This window comes from Peromyscus leucopus, chromosome 5 (genome assembly GCF_004664715.2).
Source record: "Peromyscus leucopus breed LL Stock chromosome 5, UCI_PerLeu_2.1, whole genome shotgun sequence".
Classification (NCBI taxonomy): Eukaryota; Metazoa; Chordata; class Mammalia; order Rodentia; family Cricetidae; genus Peromyscus; species Peromyscus leucopus.
In genome coordinates, this window is record NC_051067.1 from 7186435 (window position 1) to 7211258 (window position 24824).

Genomic DNA, 24824 nt, shown 5'->3' on the forward strand with positions numbered 1-24824 from the left:
GACAGAGCCGCCACCATCATCCACTGCCAACATCATCTTTGATTTCAGGTGTTTTCAGCAGCTGAGTCCTCAAAGAGGCCCATTTTGTAATATGGGCAGCTGTCAGTGGGCTTGTTATGCAGTCTGGGGAAAAGCAAGAGGAATATATGCAAATGTCCAGGACAGAACCATTGGGGTCTGTTGTGGGGACCATTCTGCTTTTGTATGGAGATGGTGGGAGACCACAGGGAGTTCCGACAGTCTACCTTTGGTGTGTGGCTTTGCCTTGGGGCTATGATACACACACTGCAGGTGTCAAAGAAAGAAGTGAAGGAGCATCACATGACTTGTTGAAGAGGTGAAGAGTTGAAATTTGAAAGGGCAACATGAAACTGAAAGTCCATCAGGGGAGCTGCAGACATGTGGTGATCTCTTGTGACTGTCTGCCAGAGGAGTCAGGAATGTGAGGAGTACCGGGCAACGGGAGCCAGGGAGGGTGGGAGGCTAAGGATGCCACCTTGGGGTATGACATTTCCGGCACCAGCAGGATATTCACTAGCTGCAGTTTCTCTGCATGGTGGGAATTTCATTTTAAAACTCTTAACTAGCCAGGAAGTGGTGGCACACACCTTTAATCCCAGCACTGGGGAGGGAGGCAGAGGCAGGCAGATCACTGTGAGTTTGAGGCTAGCCTGGTCTACAAAGTGAGCTCCAGGACAGCCAGGGCTAGACAAGAAACCCTGTCTCAAACAAACAAACAAAAAACTCTTAACTAAAAGTAGGAATATATTCACCTGGGAATGTTTACAAGGTGGCCACAGTACTAGACAGTGACAGGTCTAGACATCTATACACCAAAGCGGTAGCATAGGCCAGCATTTCTCAACCTGTAGGGCATGACCTTTTGGGGTGTCGAACAACCCTTTCACAGGGGTCGCCTAAGACCACCGGAAAACACAAATATTTACATTACGATGGATAACAGTAGAAAATTACAGTTATGAAGTAACAATGAAAATGATTTTGTGGTTGGGGGTCACCACAACATGAGGAAATGTAAAAGGGTCACAGCATTAGGAAGGTTGAGAACCACTGCCTAGGCCATCTCACAGGGCTGTCTTGGAAGAAAGGTGGAGGACCCTATAACATTTCAATTATATACCTCTATCTCTACATTGCTTACTGTGTAACAATGAAGACAGATTTCTTTAAAATCCAATTCGTTATTTAATTACTAATTAAACGTGGGAAAATCCAGTAACCTAAAGCTTAAACTCACTGAAACAACCACAGAGACAGAGGACTCTGTAACTTGGGTTAACTGAATTCCACATCACATGTGGGACCTTCAGAAATTCCTCATCCTCAGCTCCTCGCATTCCTAATTTATAATTACTCCATATTAAAGTGTGGGTTCCTGCAGCCTTATCTCCCATACACCGCCTCCAAAGTCTGGCCGTGGATGCGGACCCTCTCCTCGCTTTCAGAGACGGTTATCTCATGATGTCAGGGACAGAGGCATGTCTTCTCCCAGGGGTCTGTCTTTGAAGGTGTTTCCATCTCTGTCTCCAGCTGTCACACAGCTGACATTTTCGTTTCTACCTAGTTCCCTTGGCGCCTGCCAAGGAAACTGAAGATGGGCCTGGCCTTCTCCCACAGGGATGATCTGGTCGGAATGCAAGGAAATCTGGGAAGAGGGGCCGCGGGAGTACGTGCTGCACCTGTGGAACCTACTGGATTTCGGCATGCTCTCCATCTTCGTGGCTTCCTTCACCGCGAGGTTCATGGCCTTCCTTAAGGCCAGCGAGGCCCAGCTGTACGTGGACCAATATGTGCAGGATGTAACGCTGCACAACGCCTCACTTCCGCCGGAAGTGGCGTACTTCACCTACGGTGAGTTCCAGGGGCAGCATCTTGGGTGGGTCGGGCGGGCTCTGGGATGGGAGTGTGCCAATCACTTTGCCTGGTCCCAGGACCTGGGATTTGGAACCTGGCAGGTCAGAGCCCATGGGTGCACCAAGTTCTCTGTGCCTACAGTGCTTACAGAATGTGGAATTAATTTGTGACTTGGAAATGGTTCTTTTGTGTTTGGAGGAGTGCGTTTGTTTGGGAGGGGTTCTTAAAGCATTTCTGTAGATGTTTTATTTTGATTTTGAAGAAGAATCCTTTTTTTCTCCCTGATGTGAGGAACATATATACTGAAATTTTTCAGTCCATCCTGGATACTCTATTCTGCACAAAGGTATGACCTGTTTTAATTCAGCATTCTTTCTCAGGGTGAGATAGTTCTTAAAAGAGGCAGTCATACATTGATCATACGAGTTTGAAATGGGTTTCATGGGAGTTGGTGACACTTAAGGCTGCTGCCTCCAAGAATCCTGAGGTCTACAGAGAGCTCCACTCAGGTGACGCTGGCATTCTTGACTGCCCTGCAGAAAATAATTTCAGAGTGAGCCAGGATGGGTGAAAGTTGGAGTTTATTTAGAAGGGGTTTTTGAAGTAGCCCTACTTGAGCCCATTGGGTCACACCACCACCACCACCACCACCACCCCGCAAAGACATGGAAGTAGAAGAGGGACTAGTTTGGGGGTGGGCGTCAGTGGGAGTGGGAGGAGAGCAAAAGACGTAGCTGAGTGAACGTGATCAAAGTGCATATGTGTATAAAATATCAGCACAGATCTCACTGTTAGGTATAATTCATATGCTAATAATTATTTTTTAAAGAAGAGATTGTAACATAGTTCTTGAGTATGAGCATTAAGGGAGAGAGAATGAAGAGAAAAATATCAGGCATCCAAGTGTAGGTGTGAGAATCTCAAAAGAGTTGCTTTTCTTTACCATAGCTTGTGTGTGTGTGTGTGTCTGTGTGTATACAACGTATGTGCATACAAGTGTGCATGTACACACACACACACGCACACACGCACACGCGCGCGCGCGCACACACACACACACACACAGTTTTGAAGTTGTATTTGGAAGGGTTGCTAACGAGCATAAACAAGTCCTAGGCTGGCTCCTGTGATGGGTGGGATGGGATTACAGCTGCTAAGGTAAAACTGTAGGTCACGGAGTTGCATACTGGAATTAAAATGTTTTCTTCTATGACTTTTGAGTCTTGTTTGTGAGATTCCCAGATATTGGCAGGTTTATACCTTGGAAAGGATAAGGCAGTGCTCAGAGGTCCTGCACATCATTGCTATTTCACCATTTGTTGTGTAGAAATGTATTTGTTTAGAAAGAATGCAGGCAACCCCCACAGCCAGTTTTAAAATACTTTGTTAATTCTTTGAGAATGTTAACAATGCATTTTGATCATATTCACCCCAAGCCTGTCTCCCTAACTCCTCCCTGATCTACCCCTGCCTCCCCCCAAGTTTGGTTCCTTTGCTTTAAAAACACAAAAAACAAAAACAACCCATCAGCTCCAGTTTGTGCTGCCCATGTATTCCTGGAGTATGGCCAGCCTACTGAGAGCCATGTCCTTAAAGAAACTGGACTCTCCCTCCCAGAAGCTGTCAACTCTCCGTAGCACCTCAGCTAAGTGTGGGGGCTCCCGAGACCTTTCCCTCCATGCTAGAATGCTGACTGGTCTGAACTTGTGCAAATCATATACAGGCAGCTGTAGCCATACTTAAAGACTTTTTGGTTTTGTTTTATTGAATTTTTTTCCACACAATACATTCTGATCATGATTTCCCTCCTCTCTCATCTCTCCCAGGTCCTCCCCACCCCCACCCCACCCCCATCCCACCCCCACTGGTTCAACTCCAGGCCTTCTTTCTGCCTCTCTTTAGAAAACAAACAGGCAAATAAAGAAACAATCAAACCAGAATGAAATGGACAGGAGAAAGAAAGAAAAAAAAAAAAAACAAAGAAAGAGCACAAGAAACATATACCCATGCAGACACACCACACACACACACACACACACACACACACACACACCCCAAATCCATAAAAACATAGAATCAGAAACTGTATTTAAACAAAAGACCCATAAGGGTAAAAAGAAGACCAAACAAAATGTTATGAGACAAAACATCTTCAAAAGTGCCATTGAACACTGAATTTGTCTTGTGTTGGCATCTACTGCTGGGCATGGGGCCTCCATTAACTGTAGCTTGTCTACCCAGTGAGACTCCACTGGGAAAAAACTGACCTTTCCCTTGTCGATTGGAGATAGCTTCTGGGTTAGGTAGGGAGGCTCTAATCTAGTTCCCCTCTCAGCACCGGGACTCCATCTGGCTTGGACCTGTGCAGGCCCTGTGCATGCTGCCACAGTCTCTATCAAAGGCTTAACAACTAACATCCACATATAAGAGAATACATACCGTATTTGTCTTTTTGGATGTATGTTACCTCACTCAGCATAATTTTTTTCTAACTCCATCCATTTATTTGCAAATTTCATTATTTTGTTCTTTTAACAGCTGAGGAATATTCCATTGTGTAAATGTAACATATTTTCTATATCCATTCATCTGTTGAGGGACAGCAAGGCTGTTCACAATTTCTGGCTACTATAAATAGCACAGCAATGATTATGGCTGAACAAGTGTCTCTGTGGTTGGATGGAGAACCCTTTGGGTATATGCCCAAGAGTGGAATAGCTGGGTCTTGAGGGAGATTGATCGTCAATTTTCTGAGGAATCTCCACATTGATTTCCATAGTGTCTGTACAAGTTTACACTCCCACCAGCAATGGAGGAGTGTTCCCCTTCCCCTACATCCTTGTCAGCACTGACCCATCATTCCTTTTATTGATCTTGGCCGTTCTCACAGGCAGAAGATGAAATCTCAGAGTTGCTTTGATTTGCATTTCCCTAATGACTAAGGATATTGAACATTTAAGTGTTTCTATAATTTGTGTTTCATCTTTTGAGAACTCTTTGGGTACTTGGGTACCTCATTTTTTGTTGTTGTTGTTGTTTTTTGAGACAGGTTTTCTCTGTGGCTCTGGCTATCCTGGAACTCACTCTGTAGACCAGGCTAGCCTCAAACTCATGGAGATTCGCCTGACTCTGTCTCCTGAGTGCTGAGATTAAAGGTGTACACCACCACCACCAGGCTGAGTACCCCATTTTTAGTTGGGTTATTTGTTTTCTTAATGTCCAGTTGTTTTTAGTTCTTTATATATTTTAGATGTTAACTGTAGGTGGGTTGTTCTGTACCATCAGCCAGCTCCCAAATAACCACATGGTGACTTCTTATTATGAAGGCTCAGCCAATAGCTTAGGCTTGTTTCTAACTAGCTCTTATAACTTAAATTAACCAATTTCTATTAATCTATGTGCTGCCTCAAGGCTCATTTACCTCATCTATGGACTGTCCATCCTGCTTTCCTGCTTCCTCCATGTCTCCTTGTGTCTCTGCCCTTCTTCCCAGCATCCTCAGTGCCTGGAAATCCTGCCTTGTTATTGGCTATTTAGCTTTCTATTAAACCAATCACAGTGACATATCTTCACACAGTGTAGAGGAATATTCCACAACAATTGACTCTCTATCAAATGCATAATTGGTAAAGATCATTTTCTATTCTGTAGTCTGCTGCTTTGACCAAATGATTGACATCCTTTGCCATACAGAAGGTTTTCAGCTTCAGGAGGTCCCATTTGTTAGCCTGTGCTAACAGTGTTCTGATCAGAAAGTCTTTTCCTATGAGTTCAAGACTATACCCCACTTTTTCTTCTATCAGATTCAGGGGATTTAGTCTTTTGTCAGTGTTCCTAATATTTTAATTGTGCTGAAATTCTTGACTCTCAGATTTTAACTAGACCCCACAGTGAGGGGTTCTTTTCCCTTCCTTTGTCCTATTAAAGTTTTCTGTCTTTCTATCTTACCACAGTAAGGCTCTTATGACATTACAAGAAAGACAATATTGTTTTGGGTAAGAGAAAATTCTGGCCTCCAATGAGTTGAAAACCATAGCCTGTGAATTTTTTCATTTTACTTTTGTGTGTATTGATGATTTGCATACATGTGTATCTACACCCACATGCACACCTGGTGCCAGCAGAGGCCAGAAGTGGGCATTGGACCCTCTGGAACTGGACTCACAGGACATTGAGAGCTATCATGTGGATGCTGGAAATAGAGTCTGGGAGAGTGCTGCTCCTAACCACTAAGCCACCTCTCCAGCCCTCTGTTAGCTAAGTTTCTCCCCAAGCTTTGAAATTAGAAAGACCTGGAGTCAAATCCTGGTTCTAGAGTTCACTTTGCTGGTTTATTTAACTTCCATGTCTCTGCTGTCTCATGTGTAAGAGGAGGGTAATGCATATGTCAAAAGGTCTGTTTTGGATTAAATAAAATAATGCAGATACATGAAAATAGTAAAAGCTCACTAAATAGTAGCAGTTATTATCAATACTATCCCTTTGGCCCTTTTTTTTTAAATCTCAAACACTGTACTCCATGTTATAAAAGAGAATGATGACAGGGTGAGGCTTAGCAGTCTGGTGGTGGTGGTGGTGCTGCTGGTGATGGTGGTGGTGGTGGTGGTGGTGGTGGTGGTGGTGGTGCTGGTGGTGGTGGTGGTGCTGGTGATGGTGGTGGTGGTGGTGGTGGTGGTGGTGGTGGTGCTGGTGGTGCTGGTGGTGGTAGTGCTGGTGGTGGTGGTGCTGGTGGTGCTGGTGTGGTGGTGGTGGTGGTGCTGGTGGTGGTGGTGGTGGTGCTGGTGGTGGTGGTGGTGGTGGTGGTGGTGCTGGTGGTGGTGGTGGTGGTGGTGGTGGTGCTGGTGTGGTGGTGGTGGTGGTGGTGGTGGTGGTGGTGGTGGTGGTGGTGGGTGGTGGTGCTGGTGGTGGTGCTGGTGGTGGTGGTGCTGGTGGTGCTGGTGGTGGTGCTGGTGCTGGTGGTGGTGGTGGTGGTGGTGGTGGTTAAAAGGTTCCTTAGTAAGTATTAATTAGTGGCACATCATTTAAAGGATTTGAATGTTAATGTGTCCTTCCTGATAGATAGAAACAAATGGCCCTTGTAAACATAGAACATCTATGGTCAGGAACAGCCATGATCTTTATGGAACTGAACACATGACACAAATGTAAAAGATGAGCAGGCTTGTGTTACAGCCCTCGCTTCCTGGCCCCTGCTTCCAGCATTTGTTAATGTAACAAAGTCAGATTTTCTTGAATGGCTTATGATTCCTGGTCTATGCTGCTTGCGTTCCTTAAGGAAAGAAGGGCGCCCTCTTCTTACTGTAACGGTACAGGCTGCCCAACTGTCCCCGTGTTGGCGTCATTCCTTTGTGAATTGTATCAGGCCCCGGCTCAGGTCGCAGCGCATCATTGTCCTTGCCTTTCCGGTTCACCTTGGGCCCTCGGAAATATTCCGGAGCTTTTTTTTTTTTTTTTTTTGAGCGCATGTGCTCCAGCTTTGGGCACCGAGCACCCTCTTGTGGCGAGACTTACAGGCGAGCCTTCCAGCTCCAAGATGAAAGTCCCTTTGTCTGAATCACACGGTGCAGCTTGTTTTATGCCCACCCATCACTACTGCCTTGACAAGCCCATACAGACGGAATGTCCGCACCGGAAGTCCAGCCTCGGCCTCCAGGAACAGACAGAATCTACTAGGAGCAGTTATCACTGAGGTTGAAGATGATGCATTGTAGTTGGCATTTTAACAAAAGAATTCATTTTTGTGTCTGTTTAACAGAAGAATCTACTTCCTATTTCATAACACTCAAATGTGTTATTTATTCATAGAGGGCAGCAGATATTTTAGAAAACACATACTTGGTTCTCTTGATTTGCCCTTCATGGGCTTCTGAATTCTGACCTTGGTAAGAACATAGAGTCTGTGTTAATGTAGTCCAAATGTAATTTGAAAGTGCTACATGAAACCTGGTGGCACAGCTTCGCTTACTAAAGGTTTCTATTATAATTATTTAGCAGTCTAGCTTTGAAAACAAAGAATAAAATTCCTCCCCCTCCATCTCCCTTGGGGTGCCAAGAACTGCCATGTAATATGCTTTCTATTTGCACTTACCGGCTCTGAAAAGGACCCCATACCCCTAAATCCAATCTTCAAAATGGCAATAGTAATATCTGCTCCACGGGGCTGTTGTGAAAATCACAGCTAATTTAGTGTGAGGGCTAATTTAAGTTTGTCGATGTTTCTCATTTAGCTTCATTCAGCAGTTCTCAACAGGGGTGCTCTTGGCTTTGTCAGCAGGGCCGTTTTCACTGTGTGGTGCAGTCTGGGACGTTATGGGACATTCAGCATCTGAGGGCTACTCCTCCCCAGTCACTGTGACAAGCAGGCACCTTCCCAGGAGGGAGGTACTGCCCTCACCTGAGACTCTCCTAGTAGGTAGCAGGTCGGCCATGGGTGCCGTTCCTTAGACTTGAGGCCTGCAGTAGTGCAGCAGGGACCCAGTGCAGTTCACTCTGCTGCAGGAATGCTCGAAAGGCAGCTCAGACCTCAGGACTCACCAGGAAACCGCAGCCGAGTCCCTCCAGTACTGTTGTGGCAAATCCCTGTGAATGGTCACCACCTTTGAGACCCTCGCTCAGTCAGGAAGAAAACCTGTCAGCACACACCTTCAGGGGGAGGAGGTGAAGAACAAGATTATGTTCTCAGGCAAACCCTCGGATTCTTGGTCCCCAGAGGGGCTTATTTGCTCTGACTTGTGGCTATCTGAACTTGTGGTTAGAATACTCACCTCACAGACCTTTATCAGTGCCTGCTCTGTACCAGACCCTGTTCTGAGCTCTTGGCATGTGTGGCTCAAAGGCCACAGTGATTAAGGCTCATGAGATTGTCTGTCATGATCACAGGGGACAGTGTGGCTCAAGAGAGCCAGTTGACTGATTCTAGGCCCACATTCCTCTCCACTGCCTCCTCCTCGGGCCTCCCCCGTGAGTGGCTCGGCTCCTGTGTGTGGAGGAGAGAAGCTGAATGGTAAGCACTGTGACATATGTCTTAGGAGACATGCAGAGGACGCCATCAGAGCTCACAGGGGCACAGGAATCCCACCCAGCCTGCAGGAGGCCCAGGCAGCTTGAATCTTGAAGGACAGTTGGAATGAATCAGACCTGCAGTAAAGGAAGCGTGTTCCAGGCACGTGAGCATCTTCTGTGTGCTGGGACTGTGTAAGAGCAGAGAGGACCGGAGAATGGAGAATGCTAAAGGCACCTGACTGGGTCTGGAGAAATGACTGGGCAGTTAAGAGCACTTGCTTCAAAAGGACCTGAGTTCAGCTTCAGCACCATGTCAGGTGGTTCACACCACCTGTAACTCCAGCTGGAAGGGTTCCGAAACCCTCTACTCTTCCTGGGTACCTGCACACAGAGACTTAAATAGTAAAAGCAAATTGTTGGAGATGCCTAACTGGGTGTCTTCCAGAGCGGCCCCCACCCCCGTGAGTAACCCAGCTTGTTTTCTTTCAGCCAGGGACAAGTGGTGGCCTTCAGACCCCCAGATCATTTCAGAAGGGCTGTACGCCATAGCCGTGGTGCTCAGCTTCTCTCGAATCGCCTACATCCTGCCAGCCAACGAGAGCTTCGGGCCCTTGCAGATCTCCCTGGGAAGGACTGTGAAAGATATCTTCAAGTTCATGGTCATTTTTATCATGGTGTTTGTGGCCTTCATGATCGGAATGTTCAACCTGTACTCCTACTACCGAGGTGCAAAGTACAACCCAGCGTTTACAACGTGAGTATCCTGGCACTCTCCCTCCCCGAGGGCCTCCCCACGTTCCTGGGAATCCTTGGGAGCCTCCTGGCAGTGCTTTCTTGAAGAGCTCAGGTTTCCTTGAGGTTAATGTGAGTTTCGTTCTAAGTGGTTTAAGGTCTGGGTTCTGAAATTAGAAGAGCAAAGGAGTTAAGTTCTCACTTTGCCACTGTGTAGCTCTGGCTGCCCCAGAAACTCCTGATGTAGATGAGGCTGGCCTTGGACTCACAGAGATCTACCTGCCTCTGCCTGCTGAGTGCTGAGATTAAAGACATGAGCCATACCCAGCCATTTCTTCATTTTTAAAATGGGGATTTATTAGTTGCTTTTCTGTTGCCATGATAAAATACCATGACCAAAAGCAACTTAAATAAGAAACTGACTTTATTTGGGTTTACAATTTCAAGTGGGGGTGGCTTCCATAATTGCGGGAGAGGCATGGCAGCAGGCAGATGGATCAGTAAACTAAGAGGTCACATCTTTAGCCACAAACAGGAGGTGGAGAAAAAGAACTGGAAGTAGGGCGGGGCTGTGAACTCGCAAAGCCCACCCCCAGTGATGGACTTCCTTCAGCAGGCTACACCACCACCTCCCCACACAGTGCCACCACTGGGGACCAACTGAGCCCCTGAGGGGCATTTCTCATACAAACCACCACAAGGGGAAGAAATAATAATACCTACTTCATGACGATAGTGTGAGGTTTCAGTGGGATGGGGTAACCCAGAAAACATGCAGTACATGGCTGGAGAGGTATTACCATTTATGGTTATTATAGCAACATACTTAACCTGTATTACTGAGGAACAGAACCTGGACAAAACCCGCATGCCAACATGCCATTAGATCCAGAGACTTATAATCCAGGGGAAGTGAGCCAGAGGTAAAAGGAAGTGGGAAGAGGGCGAGCAGGGTGAGCAAGAGATGAGAGCTGGGAAAAGGAGCCCAGGCTGCTACCCCGACATGAGCACAACAGACTTCTCCAAGAGACAAGATGGAAACATCACATCTCCCAATAGCCTATTGGAGAGACAACGAGGACTATCAGTCAGATCTCTCCCACCTGCTGGGCTGCAGCCAGAGCGCAGGCCCAGGCAAGAGTCAGGAGTGAAATTGCTGCTGTGAGAGCTTCAGCTAGCTAGATGCAGAGCAGCACAATGACTCCACACACCACTGCACCCCCAAGAAGATAGAGAGAGATCTCATGCAGCCTGTGTGCAAAAGATCCAAAGTTCCCCCTCTCTGTGAGGGACAGTGGGGTCTCCTGGAGGCCACTAGCAGCCCTGAGCTGAGTGTAGTGAATGGATATGGTGGAGCCAAGTTCACACCCTGACAGACATTACTAACTAATGACCATTAGCCAAGTCGTTGAGTGTATCTGAGCTCCTGTGTCCACAAATGCGCCAACACAAAAACCACAGCTCTCATCTTAAAGGGAATAAGAGATAGTTTATTCCAGAGCCATTCTAAGTGACCATGGCCCAGGAACACAGATTTAGGTTACCCCAAATTCCATGTTTCTATGTGGAAGCAGTTTCATGAAGGTGTATAGTTTTATAGACCAATCAAAACAAGTTTAAAATACATTGGTAGGTACATCAGAGAGGCAGGTACGGCGAGCTGGGGGAAGGTTCTCTAGGCTCACGTGCTACGCTCTGGATTGGCAGAGGCCGGTGGTCTGCTAAGTTAATGATAGTAAAAAGTTTGTTGTTTTTTTCTGTTGTCACAAGATGTTGTCCTGACACCTTTGTGTGGACAAAGAATGGCTGTTCTGAAGGGCTAGAACTAGCCCAAGATAAGGTAACAGCCTTTGGACCTGGCAGCAGTCCAATCTTGGCACAGAACTGAAATTCTAATCAGCCAATAAGTCTCCACAGACACAGCTTCTTTCCAGGGGTTCTTGTTCACATCTGTAAAGAGGGAAATGAGAGTTGTCCACCTTACTCAGAAGTACCTTCACCCTCCACAGACAGCTGAGGTATTTCATGCAAAGTGTCTGGGCACAGTATCTCCAGTCATGGTCTTTCTCCAGACCTATCAGTTCTAGAACTTGCCTTCATCAACCTTTGGCCAGAATCTTGTAGCAGCTGGAACCAAGAACATTAAGAACCTTCTGAGACATGTCCCCAGGAAGGCCTGAGTAGCTGACATTTCAGTTTGCCAGCCACTGGAAACGACTGGTCCTCTGAGCAATCCCCCACCTTGTAACAAGGCCTCAGCTGGCCCTGCTTCTGGAGAAATCACCCATCAAGGGAAGATACATGTATCTAAGAAAAAGCGGTTCGACCACCATACTGCTTACCTCAGAACTGTGGGTTGCCCTGCCTGCTCAGCTGAGCAGCCCCGCATGCTGCTGGCTCACAGGGGTGAAGTGCCCACAGACAGTACATGCCAGGCCCAGTACTGAGGAACAACGGACGCCTGAGTGTTGTAGGCTGTGTTAGAACATCAGCACCCAGGGGTCAGAAAGACTAGCTCTCCATCTGCTTCTAGCTGGGACTCACTGTGCAGCCTTGGGCGGGTCCTGGGTTGCTGCAGCTCTGACAGAAGAGGTGCGAAGAAGGGCAACCTCACGGGACTATTGTTAGAATCCAGACAGAAGCAAGGGATGCAGTACCTAAAGCTTCCAGTGATTGGCAGTGACAGTGATGGGTATGGGATGGAGCTGGCACTGTAGGGCCTTCTCTGGGCAGTGGCCTAGCTGACAGACTGGCCTCCAGCACATGATGTAGTCAATCAGACTGTTTTTATTTCTCTGTTGAAGGAATAGAATAAGCCTGACTCACCCCAAAACAATTTGCTCTGAATGTTCTGGGAGTGTATGAAGAGGATTGGCAGGACTGGAGGATGACAGGACAGGATATAGTGGCATCTAATCAGCAGGAGCCACATTGTCAACAGATGTGGGGAAGATGTCAGCCAAGAAGCAAGGGCTCTGTTTCCAGCCTAGCACAGGGCCATGCTCAGAATATTTACCCATCAAATGCTTCATTATCAAGAATGGGGAATGAACAGGAGCAATGAATCCAGATTCAAGGCAGCCTAGTAAGCCACTGGCCAGGTTATCTACAGTTAGGACATCTGTGTTGTCTTTGTCACACTGGCTGTCCTGGCAGCCCCTCTCCCCTCCCCTGAGCAAGTCCACAGGAATGTGAAAAAGGCCAGGGCTAAGAATGGGGCTGGTCCAGCCGCAGCTCTCAGCTAAGTGCAGCACAGCCAATCTACAGATGGAGTTAGGGCAGGTTGCCTGAGCTGGAGCCGGGTCATGGAATCAGGGTGAAGGGTAGAATCTGGAAGGAGAGACAGTCAATCTACTCCCATGTGCCGGGCACCAGAGACCCCAGAGACCAAACCCGCAATGACCCAGGCCTTCCAGCGTGGGGATGAGGAGCGAGTGGCAGAGCAAACACAGTGAAGGGAGGATAGAAAACCCTTCACCTTGCCAGTTCCTGAAATGGGATGTGTAGCTGTGAGTGGGGCTGATTGAATGGGAAAAGTCAATAGAGTAGTGAAGCAGAAAGAGGAAAGAATGGATTTTTGTAAATGTCATCTCTTACCTTTTGACTGCTTGCTGAAGCATGTCGCCCCCAAGAGATCAGCCTTGGCATTAAAAATGCCACAAGGGAATAAAGGAGGCTTGTGTGTTTGGGGACCTAAGGCTGCCTTAGTGCTGCTATTCTGGTGCTAAAGTTCGAAACCCCACTGGAGTGCATGCTGCTCCAGAGCAGCCCCCCCCCCCGGCTGCCCACCCAGCTGGGTCTTCCCTCTGCACCCCCCCCCACACACACACACAGGAAGTTCTTTCTATGGATTCTGAAGTTGCAGGCTAAGCTGGGTCTCCTCTCCTCTGCGCCCATGGTCTTCAAAAGCCACAATCCTATGGAAGGAGATCTGGGTTCGAACACACTGCAAGAATTATCTCACCCTCACTTTTGAACCTGACCCTGAGTTCTACACCTTCTGTGTTCAGGGGAAAAGCTGGGCTCCCAACAGCTCCCAGGGGGTCATTTCAGAAGGCAACTGTTAAGATCCTACAAGGAACCTTCTTACAGGAGCCCTGCTGACCCTGGGGTGAGGTTCGAGGCCAGCTCAGAACCAGTCCTAACTGACTCCCACCAACATCTGTGCTGTCCTAAGGCAAGGGTGTGACGTACAGTCTGAGGCAACTGGGAAGGAAAGGCAAAGCGAGGTCTTCTCAGCCAAGCCCTTGTTCAGATCCCAGGGTATTCCAGTTCCTGAGTCAAGGACCTCTTGCCCTTTCCCTAATTCCCATTTTCTCTATCCAGCAGACTCAGAGAGGGACTAGGAGAATGTATTTTGGTTGAATGAGTCCATCTCCAAATATGAACAAAGACCGAACATCTTAGCTGAGATCAGCAGTCCTTAAACTACCTCAGGATTGCCCAGGGGCAGTGGCTAAATGTAAGGTTTCCTAGACCCCACCTCTTGGCATCTAATTATAGGAGTTGCAGAGCAGGACCCAGAACATGGTATGGACAAAACCTGCCCCTCCTGGAGAAGGCTGCAATGGGCACAGGGATGGGGGCAGTCATTGCCTTCAGGGGCGATCAGTGGTGAGTCTCATATGCCCCAGCCGATTGCTCTAGACCAGTCTTATGTGGCCAGCCCTGGTTAAACTCAGTGCGCCAAAAGCAAATGAAAAGATGTGAAAGTCTTTTTGTCAGGAGGAACAGGGGTTAACTGAGATGAGGGAGGTAAGAGGGAATGGGGGTGTGAATGATCAGAATGTGTCATATATATGTATGAAGTATCAAAGAATACATTTATTCTTTTTAAAGACCCACTGGGATTTTGATACAGGATTAGGCCACAGGGTTTTGGTTTTGGTTTTTAATGTGAATCTAGAGCTGGGGGAGGGGGTAGCTTGTGAGGACCTGTGTTCAGTTCCCAGAACCCACACAAAAGAGCTGAGTGAGACGAAGAACTTAGAAACCCAGAGACAGAGAGGCACCGTCAGGAGGGTCCCTGGGGCTCCCTGCAGCCATGCTAGCCCAATCCAGGAGCCCAGGTTGGTGAGAGACCCTGCCTCCAAAACCAAGGTCAACCGCTCCTGAGAAATAGCACCCAGGTTATCCTCTGGCCTCCACATCCATGCACATGCACGCAGAAGTGTTTGTATAAACATGGACATGTGCACATACAGACACACTCACAGTGTGGATTCATCCAGGATTTTCACCGATGCAACAGACGCCATCTGTGCTCTTCGTTTCCAAATGGTGGAGTCCGGTGGTCTAAATATCTGATTGGCAGCGTGACCCACACAGGCATGTTCTTCTCAGCACAGGCCTCAGATCTGTGCAGATCCAGCAGGAGTGAGACCTGGAGACAGATCCTAGGAGCATGTCCAGTCTCCCGGCCTTCCACTCCAGAACCTAGGGTTCTCTAGAATGTCCAGTCTCCCGGCCTTCCACTCCAGAGCCTAGGGTTCTCTAGCATGTCCAGTCTCCCGGCCTTCCACTCCAGAACCTAGGGTTCTCTAGCATGTCCAGTCTCCCGGCCTTCCACTCCAGAACCTAGGGTTCTCTAGCATGTCCAGTCTCCCGGCCTTCCACTCCAGAACCTAGGGTTCTCTAGCATGTCCAGTCTCCCGGCCTTCCACTCCAGAGCCTAGGGTTCTCTAGCATGTCCAGTCTCCCGGCCTTCCACTCCAGAGCCTAGGGTTCTCTAGCATGTCCAGTCTCCCGGCCTTCCACTCCAGAACCTAGGGTTCTCTAGCATGTCCAGTCTCCCGGCCTTCCACTACAGAGCCTAGGGTTCTCTAGGTCTCCGTGGGTTTGCAGAAGCACTTCTGTGGCAGGGGCTTTTTAAGAGGGAGGAGCAGGCACGTGTGTGCCCTGCTGGGACCTGTTGGACATTCTAGAGAGCAGGGCTGCTGACAACTGCTAATCTGTAAACCACCGCTGTTAAAAGCTGTGAATGGCCAAAGAAGAGGAAAGGGGACTTTTAGACCAGGCGTGTGCTCTTTGAGTCTCGAGTATCCAAGCCATGGATGAGGATGGAGAGAGGAAGATAACCTGAGGATATGCCTCCTTTAAGAAACCTCACTTTTGAATCATAGGAATTTGTTCTCATTGGGGATATATATTTTTGTTACATCATGGAAGTCAACAAAGTTAGGCTTGCTTTTATGGAGATTTGTTTTATAGTCAACTTTGTCACGAATTCCATAAAGCAAAGACACTCTGCTTAAAGATTATATGGATATGTTGGCATCCTAGCACTCTCGTTCCAGAGTTAGAAAAATAGAGACAAAAGGTTTTGGCTCACGTATGAAATTCTACTGGAAGAGACTTCAGAGAAGATATGTGCCCTCCTTATATAATGACACATGGATTAATGAAGACACATCCTGAGCACTGGGCTATTGAGTCATTGTAGCAACATCACAGAATGTACTGACAGACAGCAGAGCCTCCTGCTTGCCTGGGCTGCATGTCACCACCAACAGATCTGCCATTATGCAGCGTATGACCAGACAAATGCCCAGATAGGAGGGGCCAGAGCCATGAGTGCCTCCGAGGGAAGCAGAGGACTCACTCACAGAATACGTAATGGCTCCATTGCCTCACCAGTAGGTAAGCTTGGCTCCCAAAACTTAACCCTGATCAGAGATTAAGGGTGGGCTCTGTCCTCAAAAAAAAAGAATTAAAAAAAAAATAATCCTAGCCAACCTTTTCTATAGGCTGCTGTGGAAGGAACATCATAGCATATTCCTCTAATCAAAAACAGCGCCTTTGTTAAAACTGTTCTATCTCCCCAGGAATTACTTTGAATGGAAGGAACTTTAGAAGTGCTGGACAAAATTAGAAGCTCTTGTTTTCCATCATAGCTCTGGGAAATTTCCATGCTCCTTAATGGGAGGATTTATATGTCCCACCTCACCCCAGGAGCAGAAAGAGCTGACACACTGCTTCCCAACGGGTCCATCCTGCAATCCTGGGGGGCACTGGGCAGATGGAGGGGCTCTGCAGACTGCCACATGTGCCCACCACACCTGGAGACCACTGTCCCCCCTGCCCGAGCCTGAGCCACATGGACTCTGGTTCCTTTTGTAGACAATCAGAGACAGGAATAATAAGAAATGCCATGCCTTAAGCAACTCCTCACAGTTGCCGACCTTTCATTTAACCCACATCATAGAAAGACAGACGCCAGTGAAAAAAAGAAAGAAAGAAAAGGAGGCATTGGACCTACCCAAGATCGCAGAGTCAGGAAGTGGATATGAACCTCGTTCTTCATGACTTCCAGTCCACCTTCTGACCAGAAACGAATACAAGTAGAAACCCTACATCCGTATGCTATAGGGTGGAGATTGTCTCTTTGCTCTTCTGTGGTGCTATGTTCTTAAGACTAATGTACCATGCAGGACTTTGTCAGTGAAAATCCAACAATTTTGCACATCTCAACTCCCAATGTATAACACAGGCATTGCTATCATTTAACAGACAGTTGTGGGACAACCACTGCATGTCAAATTTTACTTTAGCCCTGCAGCCCTGGGGTTAATAAGAGACTTTACCCTTTACCCCCAAGAACTCTTAAGCGAGTGCTGTTGGGAGAGGTGGATGAGCAGCAGCTATGACACTACGTGATCATTGTAAATGATGTTTGGGCAGCAGCTGGGAGGAAGTGTTGGATGCTGCCTGGAGGGGTCAGGGGATGCTTTCTAGCAGGGATAGCTCTGTGGGGGGCTCTGGGAGAAAGCTAGAAAGGTGCCCAGCCTCTGCCGGACATCTCCAAAGAACTGCAAGAGCCAGGAGCCTGTGGGAGATGGGAAAAGATGACACAAGGCACTCGGGAGGAAACTAAGTTGTGGAAGGGCCTGTGAGTCCTGACGGAGGTTGAAAATCTCCAGTAAGGCCTCTTTAAAGATGAAGATGTGCTCGGAGATGCCTCCTGGAAGGATGCTGTGGCAACTGTGTGAAGGATGGGCTAGAGGGGTGAGGATGGAGACTTGGACCTGGCGGGGGCTGCTGCTGGAGACTGGATGGTGAGTGAGGAAGGAGGAGTACGGAAACAGTCCTCAAGAAAGAACTGTGACAGACGCAGCTCCAGGGCTGGGGGGGGGGGCAGGGCGGGGGTGAGGGGGACAGAGACAGGCCGCGGTGGTGCTGGGACAGGGGAGGGATGCAAGGATCTGGTCATGTGGAGGTCCTGTGGGGCAGCCAGGACTGGATTATGTCAACCAGAGGCCTGCTATAAGAAGCCAGGGAAAGGCCCCCTATGGCACACAGGTCCTTGGCTGCTACCATCTTCTCTGTACAGTGCATGTTGAATTTACTCGTAGGTGGGCAACACGGGAGAGAACCAACATGCCTGGCCTCAGGGGGCAGGTGTTTCCCAGGATCTCGGCCAGTGCTGGAACACAGTGTGTCCAATCATGCAGTTCTGGGGGCTGAGTTTTCAAATGATACCTTATTATATTTCCAAGGTTATCATCATCTCCCTTTACTTCACAAATTTACAGCAAGTATAAGGTGTTTGATATGTAAGAGACTATGAGATAAGTTCTGAGACCCGATGGGGATGTCACACAGTCAGCCACGGGGTTCTGCTCAGACCCAGAGAGTTTGGGCAGCTACAGTTAACTTAAGTTAAAAAAAAAAAAAAAAAAAAAAAAAAAAAAGTCTTACCTTTACATGCCTCACTACCACATAAGAGAGTCTTCCTCTTGGACTACTTTAGAAGGCTAACAAAGCTTTTTTAGAGCAAACACTCTGTTATTGTAGAGTGTTGGTTTGGAATGCTCCTCTCTGCTTCTCTCGTGTTTATTCATGACATGAAATGTTAAAGCCTCTACAGCAGACTAAAAGCTGACAGGGTTTGGGGGATGATGTTGTCATTTTGCCACACTAGAGACTGCCAGGCAAGCGTTCTGTCACTTAGGTATATCCCTAGACCAAGTTCAAGGGAAGAGCCCCAATCACACGAAGAAAGTATCCGCCATGGCTGCTGTCTTACCATTCAAGCACTTACCAGACCTTTACCTTGCTTGGCTTCCAGGGTTAGATCTTAGGGTGGGATGGCCACAGGTCCTTGATGGCTGTCTTTGTGACATCGTCTCAAGCACAGGTCCTCACCTGGTTCTCACCCTGAGGCCTCTGCCTAGGAAGAATGCTGACCTTTTTAGTCACTAAAATTTCATTCTAGCTGTAGAAGTTGAATTTAAACTCTCGTTCTCTAAGTGATGATGTAAGAAGTCACTGGCCTGCCAGGCAGTGGTGGTGCATGCCTTTAATCCCAGCACTCAGGAGGCAGAGGCAGGCGGATCTCTGTGAGTTCGAGGCCAGCCTGGTCTCCAAAACGAGTTCCAGGGAAGGCACAAAGCTACACAGAGACACCCTGTCTCAAAAAACCAAAAAAGAAGAAGGAGGAGGAGGAGAAGTCGTCACTGGCCTATAGCAGGGCATCTTTCCAAGTGTGAGGAACTAAACTGCACAGGGCTTTGAAGACCTTGTCCAAGTGATAGGTTTTGACAGCCCCAGAGCCACTAAAGGAGCGGGCCTGGATCCATTTTTATTGCAAACTCATTGTAAGGTTCCTGAGACTTCCACCCAGATGGTACAACTTACTGCTATTAAGGAAAAAAATGAAAGAAAAACTGCTAGTCCTAAAATCAGTAACACTTCTGAACAGTTGATACTTGAAACTGTTTTGTGCACCCCACAAGAATTATGTTAATTCACCTGAACTTCACAACAACCTTACAAAATGGAGACTGTTGTTTTCCCATTTATGTCTAGAAAGAAAGAGATCCAGAGAGCCTAAGTTATTTGTCCAAAATCCTAGGGGCCAAAGCCAAGGCTTGGCTGGCTTCAGAACCTGCACTCTGGTGGCTGTCAGCAGGAGGCCAGGCAGTGAAGAGCACACGGCACAGCTTCATCCATTCACTCGTGAACACACGTTCAGTTTGTTGAGTTCCTTCCATCTCCTCAGCTGGGTAGATTCCACCCACCCCAAGCTAGACTCTTTTCTTCTGGGTTTTCTAATCCCAACTCCTCATTTAGGGCCCAAGATAGAATCACAAGGTGATTCAGAGGCAGAGGCGGAACTCTGGGTAGAGCAGCTTGGCAGGCATACAGACTTCCTTGGACATGTGGCTATCACCCCTCCCCCTCCTCAAGCCTGGTGAATGTTTTGGGTCCCTGAGATCCGGTGTTAGAGAAACAGCCTTCCTACAGCAGCTTTCTCCACTCCACCATCTTCCTCCGTCACCGTCACCGGCTGGGATGGCAAGCGGGTGCTGCCTTCTGGCAGCACTCTACCAGAGCACAGCTTTTGTCTTCTTTCCTTGAAGAACAGCCCTCTGAGCTCTAGTCCCCTCGCTTAATTTTAGCCTGCTAGCTGCACATTTGGGTAGGTAACTAAACTGATCTGCACGGTGTGGGGAGGGTTTGTGGCATTCTGAAGAAACAGCAATTTTCATAACAATCGCCCTAAACTGTCACCTTGTTGATCAGTTTGTTCTCTGAGGCACATGCAGGCTGCCTCTTCAGGAAACCTGTTATTAAAGTCTCATTATCCAGGCGAGACAGACCTGGTAGAGAACTGATTACCTCGTCCCGGCTTCCTGCATGACAGATCAGCCCCAACCTTCCCACACACACTCCCGCCCAGGGAGACAAGGGTGAATCATGGTCTATTCAGTATTGCTCACTGGCTGCTCTACTTTGCAAAGAGTATTTCTCATGCTACGGTGGCCTGTTGACTCAATTCAGTCCCTTCCCCTGAAGCCAGGGACCGAAGGGGAAGACAGAGGAAAAGGGCTGCATGGGTTGGAGGAGCCAGAGGGATGATTTTCATGAAATCCAGCGTCTGTAGTGATCTGGCAGACAGGAGGGAAACAGAGCTTGTCCAGGAGAATCAATGACCTAAATGATTAACTTCATTCCATGGGCAGAGGCCTTTCGAGCTGATGGGGCTGTGTGCGCCACCAGCCAAGACAGAGGCGCCCAGCAGCAACTGGCCTACAGCTTGACGGCATTCTCGCTCGCACCTTCTAGATTTCTTTGAGAGCTCAACAAACCAGAAAATGAATCCAAAGAATAGCGACCATTCGGGGTACACTCACTGTGTATGTTAGGTGAGTTGTTCATTTAATCGTCCTAGCAACTGAGCAATAAAGCACCATTCTGTCCTTTTAATAGTTGAGCAAACTGAGACCCTAACAGGCTTTGTAACACATTTAAACACACACACATACACACACGCACGCACGCACGCATGCATGCACACACACATCTAGAATGTGTTTTGGGGAGATCTGGACCCAGAATGCCTCTCTGCTTTCCCCCACCTGTCTCTGAAGAGTCTGTGACTGACACAGTTGAGGAACCACGGTGGCAAACTCCACAGCCACTGGGGTGAGAGGAGGCCGGAGAAACAGCAGCTCCACCTTTGACAATGAGGAACCCCAGATGTGGCCTTAGAGGAGCCAGTTGTCAATGGGGTCTTTTGTGAGAGGCTTTGTGGTAAAGATCAATTAAATCAGCCCCAGGGGGTTTCTTCCTGAAAGGCAGCTCCAGATGGCAATGGTGATGAGGATAGACCTTTTGCCTCCTGTCCTGGGTCCTGTGGGTCCTGCAACTTTCTAGGCAGTGATCCAGGTACAAGGGCTCAAACCTACAATACCAGTGCTCAGGAGGCCGAAGGAGAAGGGTAGCCATGAGTTCAAGGCCAGGCTAGGCTACAGTGTGTGACCCTGTCTCTACCAGTTAGCTAAGTAAATAAATGGTGGGTGGTGATTGAGACACCATCTTTTCACAGGACACTAGGACCATCTGCAGGGCCCAAGCCCTTGGGATCAGTGATGTTTTACTGACTTGATTCTAAGACCACTCTCTTTCTAAGAACATATTATGTAGGCTTCCTAGATGTAGGTAACACAAACCTTTTCCCACTGAGGGCAGAGAGACTGAGTTTCTTTTATTTTTTTTTATTCCTGCCACACCCTAGACTGGACGATACTAACCTGGCATCTCATGGTGTCTGTAAAGCTCTTGCACTTTAAAAGGCAGACATTTTTCATTGACATTTCCCCAGCCAACACATCCTTTGCTTTTTTAGAATGCTGCTGTTTTCATACTGATTTATAAAAGTGTTTATGAAGCCAAGTGTGTTGGCACAAATCTGCGATCCCAGCACTTGGAAGGGGGAGGCAGTAGGATCAGGTTCAAGGTCACGAGCTTTAGCAACATACTGAGTTCAAAGCCAGCCTAGGCTATGTCCCCGAGACATTCTTTAGTGTTGACACAGGCTCATGTGTCTGTGTGAATGGGTTATGGGACCTTGAGGAGATGGAACCTAATTGGAGGAAGTAGGTCACTGAAGGCAGACTTTATCTGTTACAGTCTGGCCCAGGCTTCGTCTGAGCCCCTACCTGCTTCCTGGCCACTGAGACTTGAGCAAACAGCCTCATTCTCCTACCACCATGATGTTTCCACCATGATATCTTCTCAGATCACAAGTCCAAACACAACCTTCCTTCTTGAGGGCCTTCTTGCCAGGCATTTGGTCAAATGGACAAAGAAGGTTCTGAGTGTGGCAGCATCTCTGGCTCACTGTGCTTTTGACATTCGGAAGTTAATTTTGTTGTAAGTCGATCTCTCGATTGTTTGTTTGTTTGTTTGTTTTTTCAAGACAGGGTTTTTCCATGTAGCTTTGGTGCCTATCCTGGATCTCACTCTGTAGACCAGGCTGGCCTTGAACTCACAGAGATCCACCTGGCTCTGCCTCCCGGGTGCTGGGATTAAAGGCATGCGCCACCACTGCCCGGCTCTCTTGATGTTTATATTCATAGTTTCTGAAACTTTCCCCAAGTCAAGATCATATAGTAAATTCTCAACAACATCATATGCTAGATTTGGTCATAGGAATTTTTTCCAATTTTAACTTTTTAATTCCACTCAGAACTAATCTATTCAGATTGTGTCAGTCTAGATAAAATATGATACCACTCACAGCTTAGCCTAGATAATCTGCCATAAATCAGACAATAATAATAGCAAACACTAGTCTATTCACAGTGAGTACACTGAATGCCCCTGGGGATCAGGCTGGGTCCAGATACAAAGCCCAGCACCTGACTGGGGTTCTAATGACTGACTTGGTCAGTCAGCCCACCTTTTATTTATGGATAAGAGGATCTGTTGCTTCAGCTCATCCTGCCTCATACAAAGAGAAGACAGAGCCGCAGATTTTTTCCTCAAGAGCCTGAAAGAGATTGTTGCAGTCTGGCTAAGAGCCCTTCCCAGACAATCATGTGTGAAGGTTTTCTGGAGAGGAGGCCTTCACTCTGTCAATCTCTCCATCTGGGCCTCTTATAGTTACCCTCTAGAGACAAGGCAAGTGGAAGTTCAGAGGTCAATCTTTCCACTGTAGAGGGGATGTCAAATGCCCTGGGTTGGAGTCAGGGTAAGAACTGAGCTGTCTCTTTATAGAGACCACACTGTGAACACACTTACCAAGAGACAACTACAATGTGAACACACCATAACACAGTCTGCTAGATGGGCCTCTCTGCTTCCTTCTTGTTATAGACAGAATGCCCGCATGAAGGAGCTGGGACTAGATGAGGGCTCAGAGGCAAACTTCACAGTGATCAATCACACACGCTGGATCTGGGCCATCTTCCCTAACTGAAATGCAGATGGTTGGTCCTGCATGTGTTCCACATGACCTCATTGGTGTCAGCCAGGGGTCCTGTGGAGGGATCCAGGGTAAAGAACGGAAAATAAGTTTGGGTGAAACATCTCATTGTCCCAAGTATTAGCCACCATTTCTGTTGTTCAGGACAAGTGCACAGTCCTGGGCCAGAACTGATTGCCCAGCTCTCCCTCACACAGCATGCTTGGCACTTTTCACTGGATCCTATGAGAAGGGGACGGATGTGCAAGAGATGGAGAGCTGCTGCCTCCTTCCAGTTTAGGATGAGGCTCATCCCACATCTGGGCCTCTCTGGCTATTGTTCCTTTCCACAAGGAGACAGCAGAATTATCCCTTCATGATGGGAGATGGTGCCTCAGTGAATCTTCTTCACACACAGTGACACCATGTTTTCACATAAAATGGATTTGACATCTTGCATAAGGAAACCATTTTCCCTGTCTAGAAGAGCACTGGGACCCAAAAGTGTGCAGAAATGACTCTGTATCCAGTCTTCACTTCAAACCCTGCTGCTGAGCCAGGCATGGTGGTACATGTCTTTAATCCCATGCCTCTAAAGAAGGTAACATAGGCAGGCAGATCTATTTGAGTTCAAGGTCAGCCTGATCTACACAGTGAGTTCTAGGCCAGCCAAGGCTACATAGTGAAACCCTGTCTCAAAACAAAGCAAACAAATTAAAAAAAAAAAAAAAAAAAAAAACCCGCTACTGAATTCCTGATTACATGTTACAAACCCACAGCTTCAGAGGAAAGAAAAGACGAGCAGTAGCAATTCGAACTCACTTCGGATACCGGCTTCTCAGACTCTGCGATGTGCAGGGAATGAGCCATGCGCCTGGCTGTGCACGCTAACACCCACCCCACACACATCGACACCCCCACATCCTCACATGAAGGGGAGCTGTAAATTCATGCAAGTCAAGAGTGGATTTTTAGCCCAAGTTGGGAAACTCACATTTTTGTACATTTTCTCAAACAAATTTCAGTGCTTAAGAAACCCTGGTGGGGGGTGGGGAGCTCAAGTTAATCCTGGCCATTTGTGGGTAAGTGGTGAAAATCTGAAATGTTAAAAGAGGAAAAAAGAGAAGGTCTGTCTTATAATGGCACTGAAAATTTGGATGCAGACTAAAGAGTTGAACTTTATGTCCCTTCTAAGCCAGCCAACAATCTAGCTCTTTAATTGGATTCTATGTATTAATATACAGAGTCAAGCCCGAAGGTTCAGACTGTGAAATGTGCTTGGGGATTGAAACTGCTGTATTCAGTAACTTCAAAGGGTCAAAGAGCAATCTACTAAAGGCCAGGTCTTCCCTGGACCACCCTTGGAACATGTACGGTACCCACCAGATGTGGCACCTGCAGAATTAGAACAATGTGGACAATGCCCTCAGCCTCTTTTCTAACCAACTGTCTTAGTTAAGGTTTTTATTGCTGTGCAGAGACACCGTGACCATGGCAATTCTTTAAAGAAAACATTTAATTGGGT

At 47.6% G+C, this 24824-nt stretch overlaps 1 protein-coding gene across 1 annotated transcript in view; it reads left to right on the plus strand.

The window, feature by feature from the left end:
• Trpc7 (transient receptor potential cation channel subfamily C member 7) overlaps positions 1-24824 on the plus strand; it is a 127677-nt gene that overhangs the window by 86402 nt on the left and 16451 nt on the right. Inside the window, exons 6-7 of the mRNA XM_028863316.2 lie at positions 1639-1872; positions 9367-9631. Coding sequence (XP_028719149.1) covers positions 1639-1872; positions 9367-9631 — 499 coding nt within the window. The remainder of the gene's footprint in view (positions 1-1638; positions 1873-9366; positions 9632-24824) is intronic.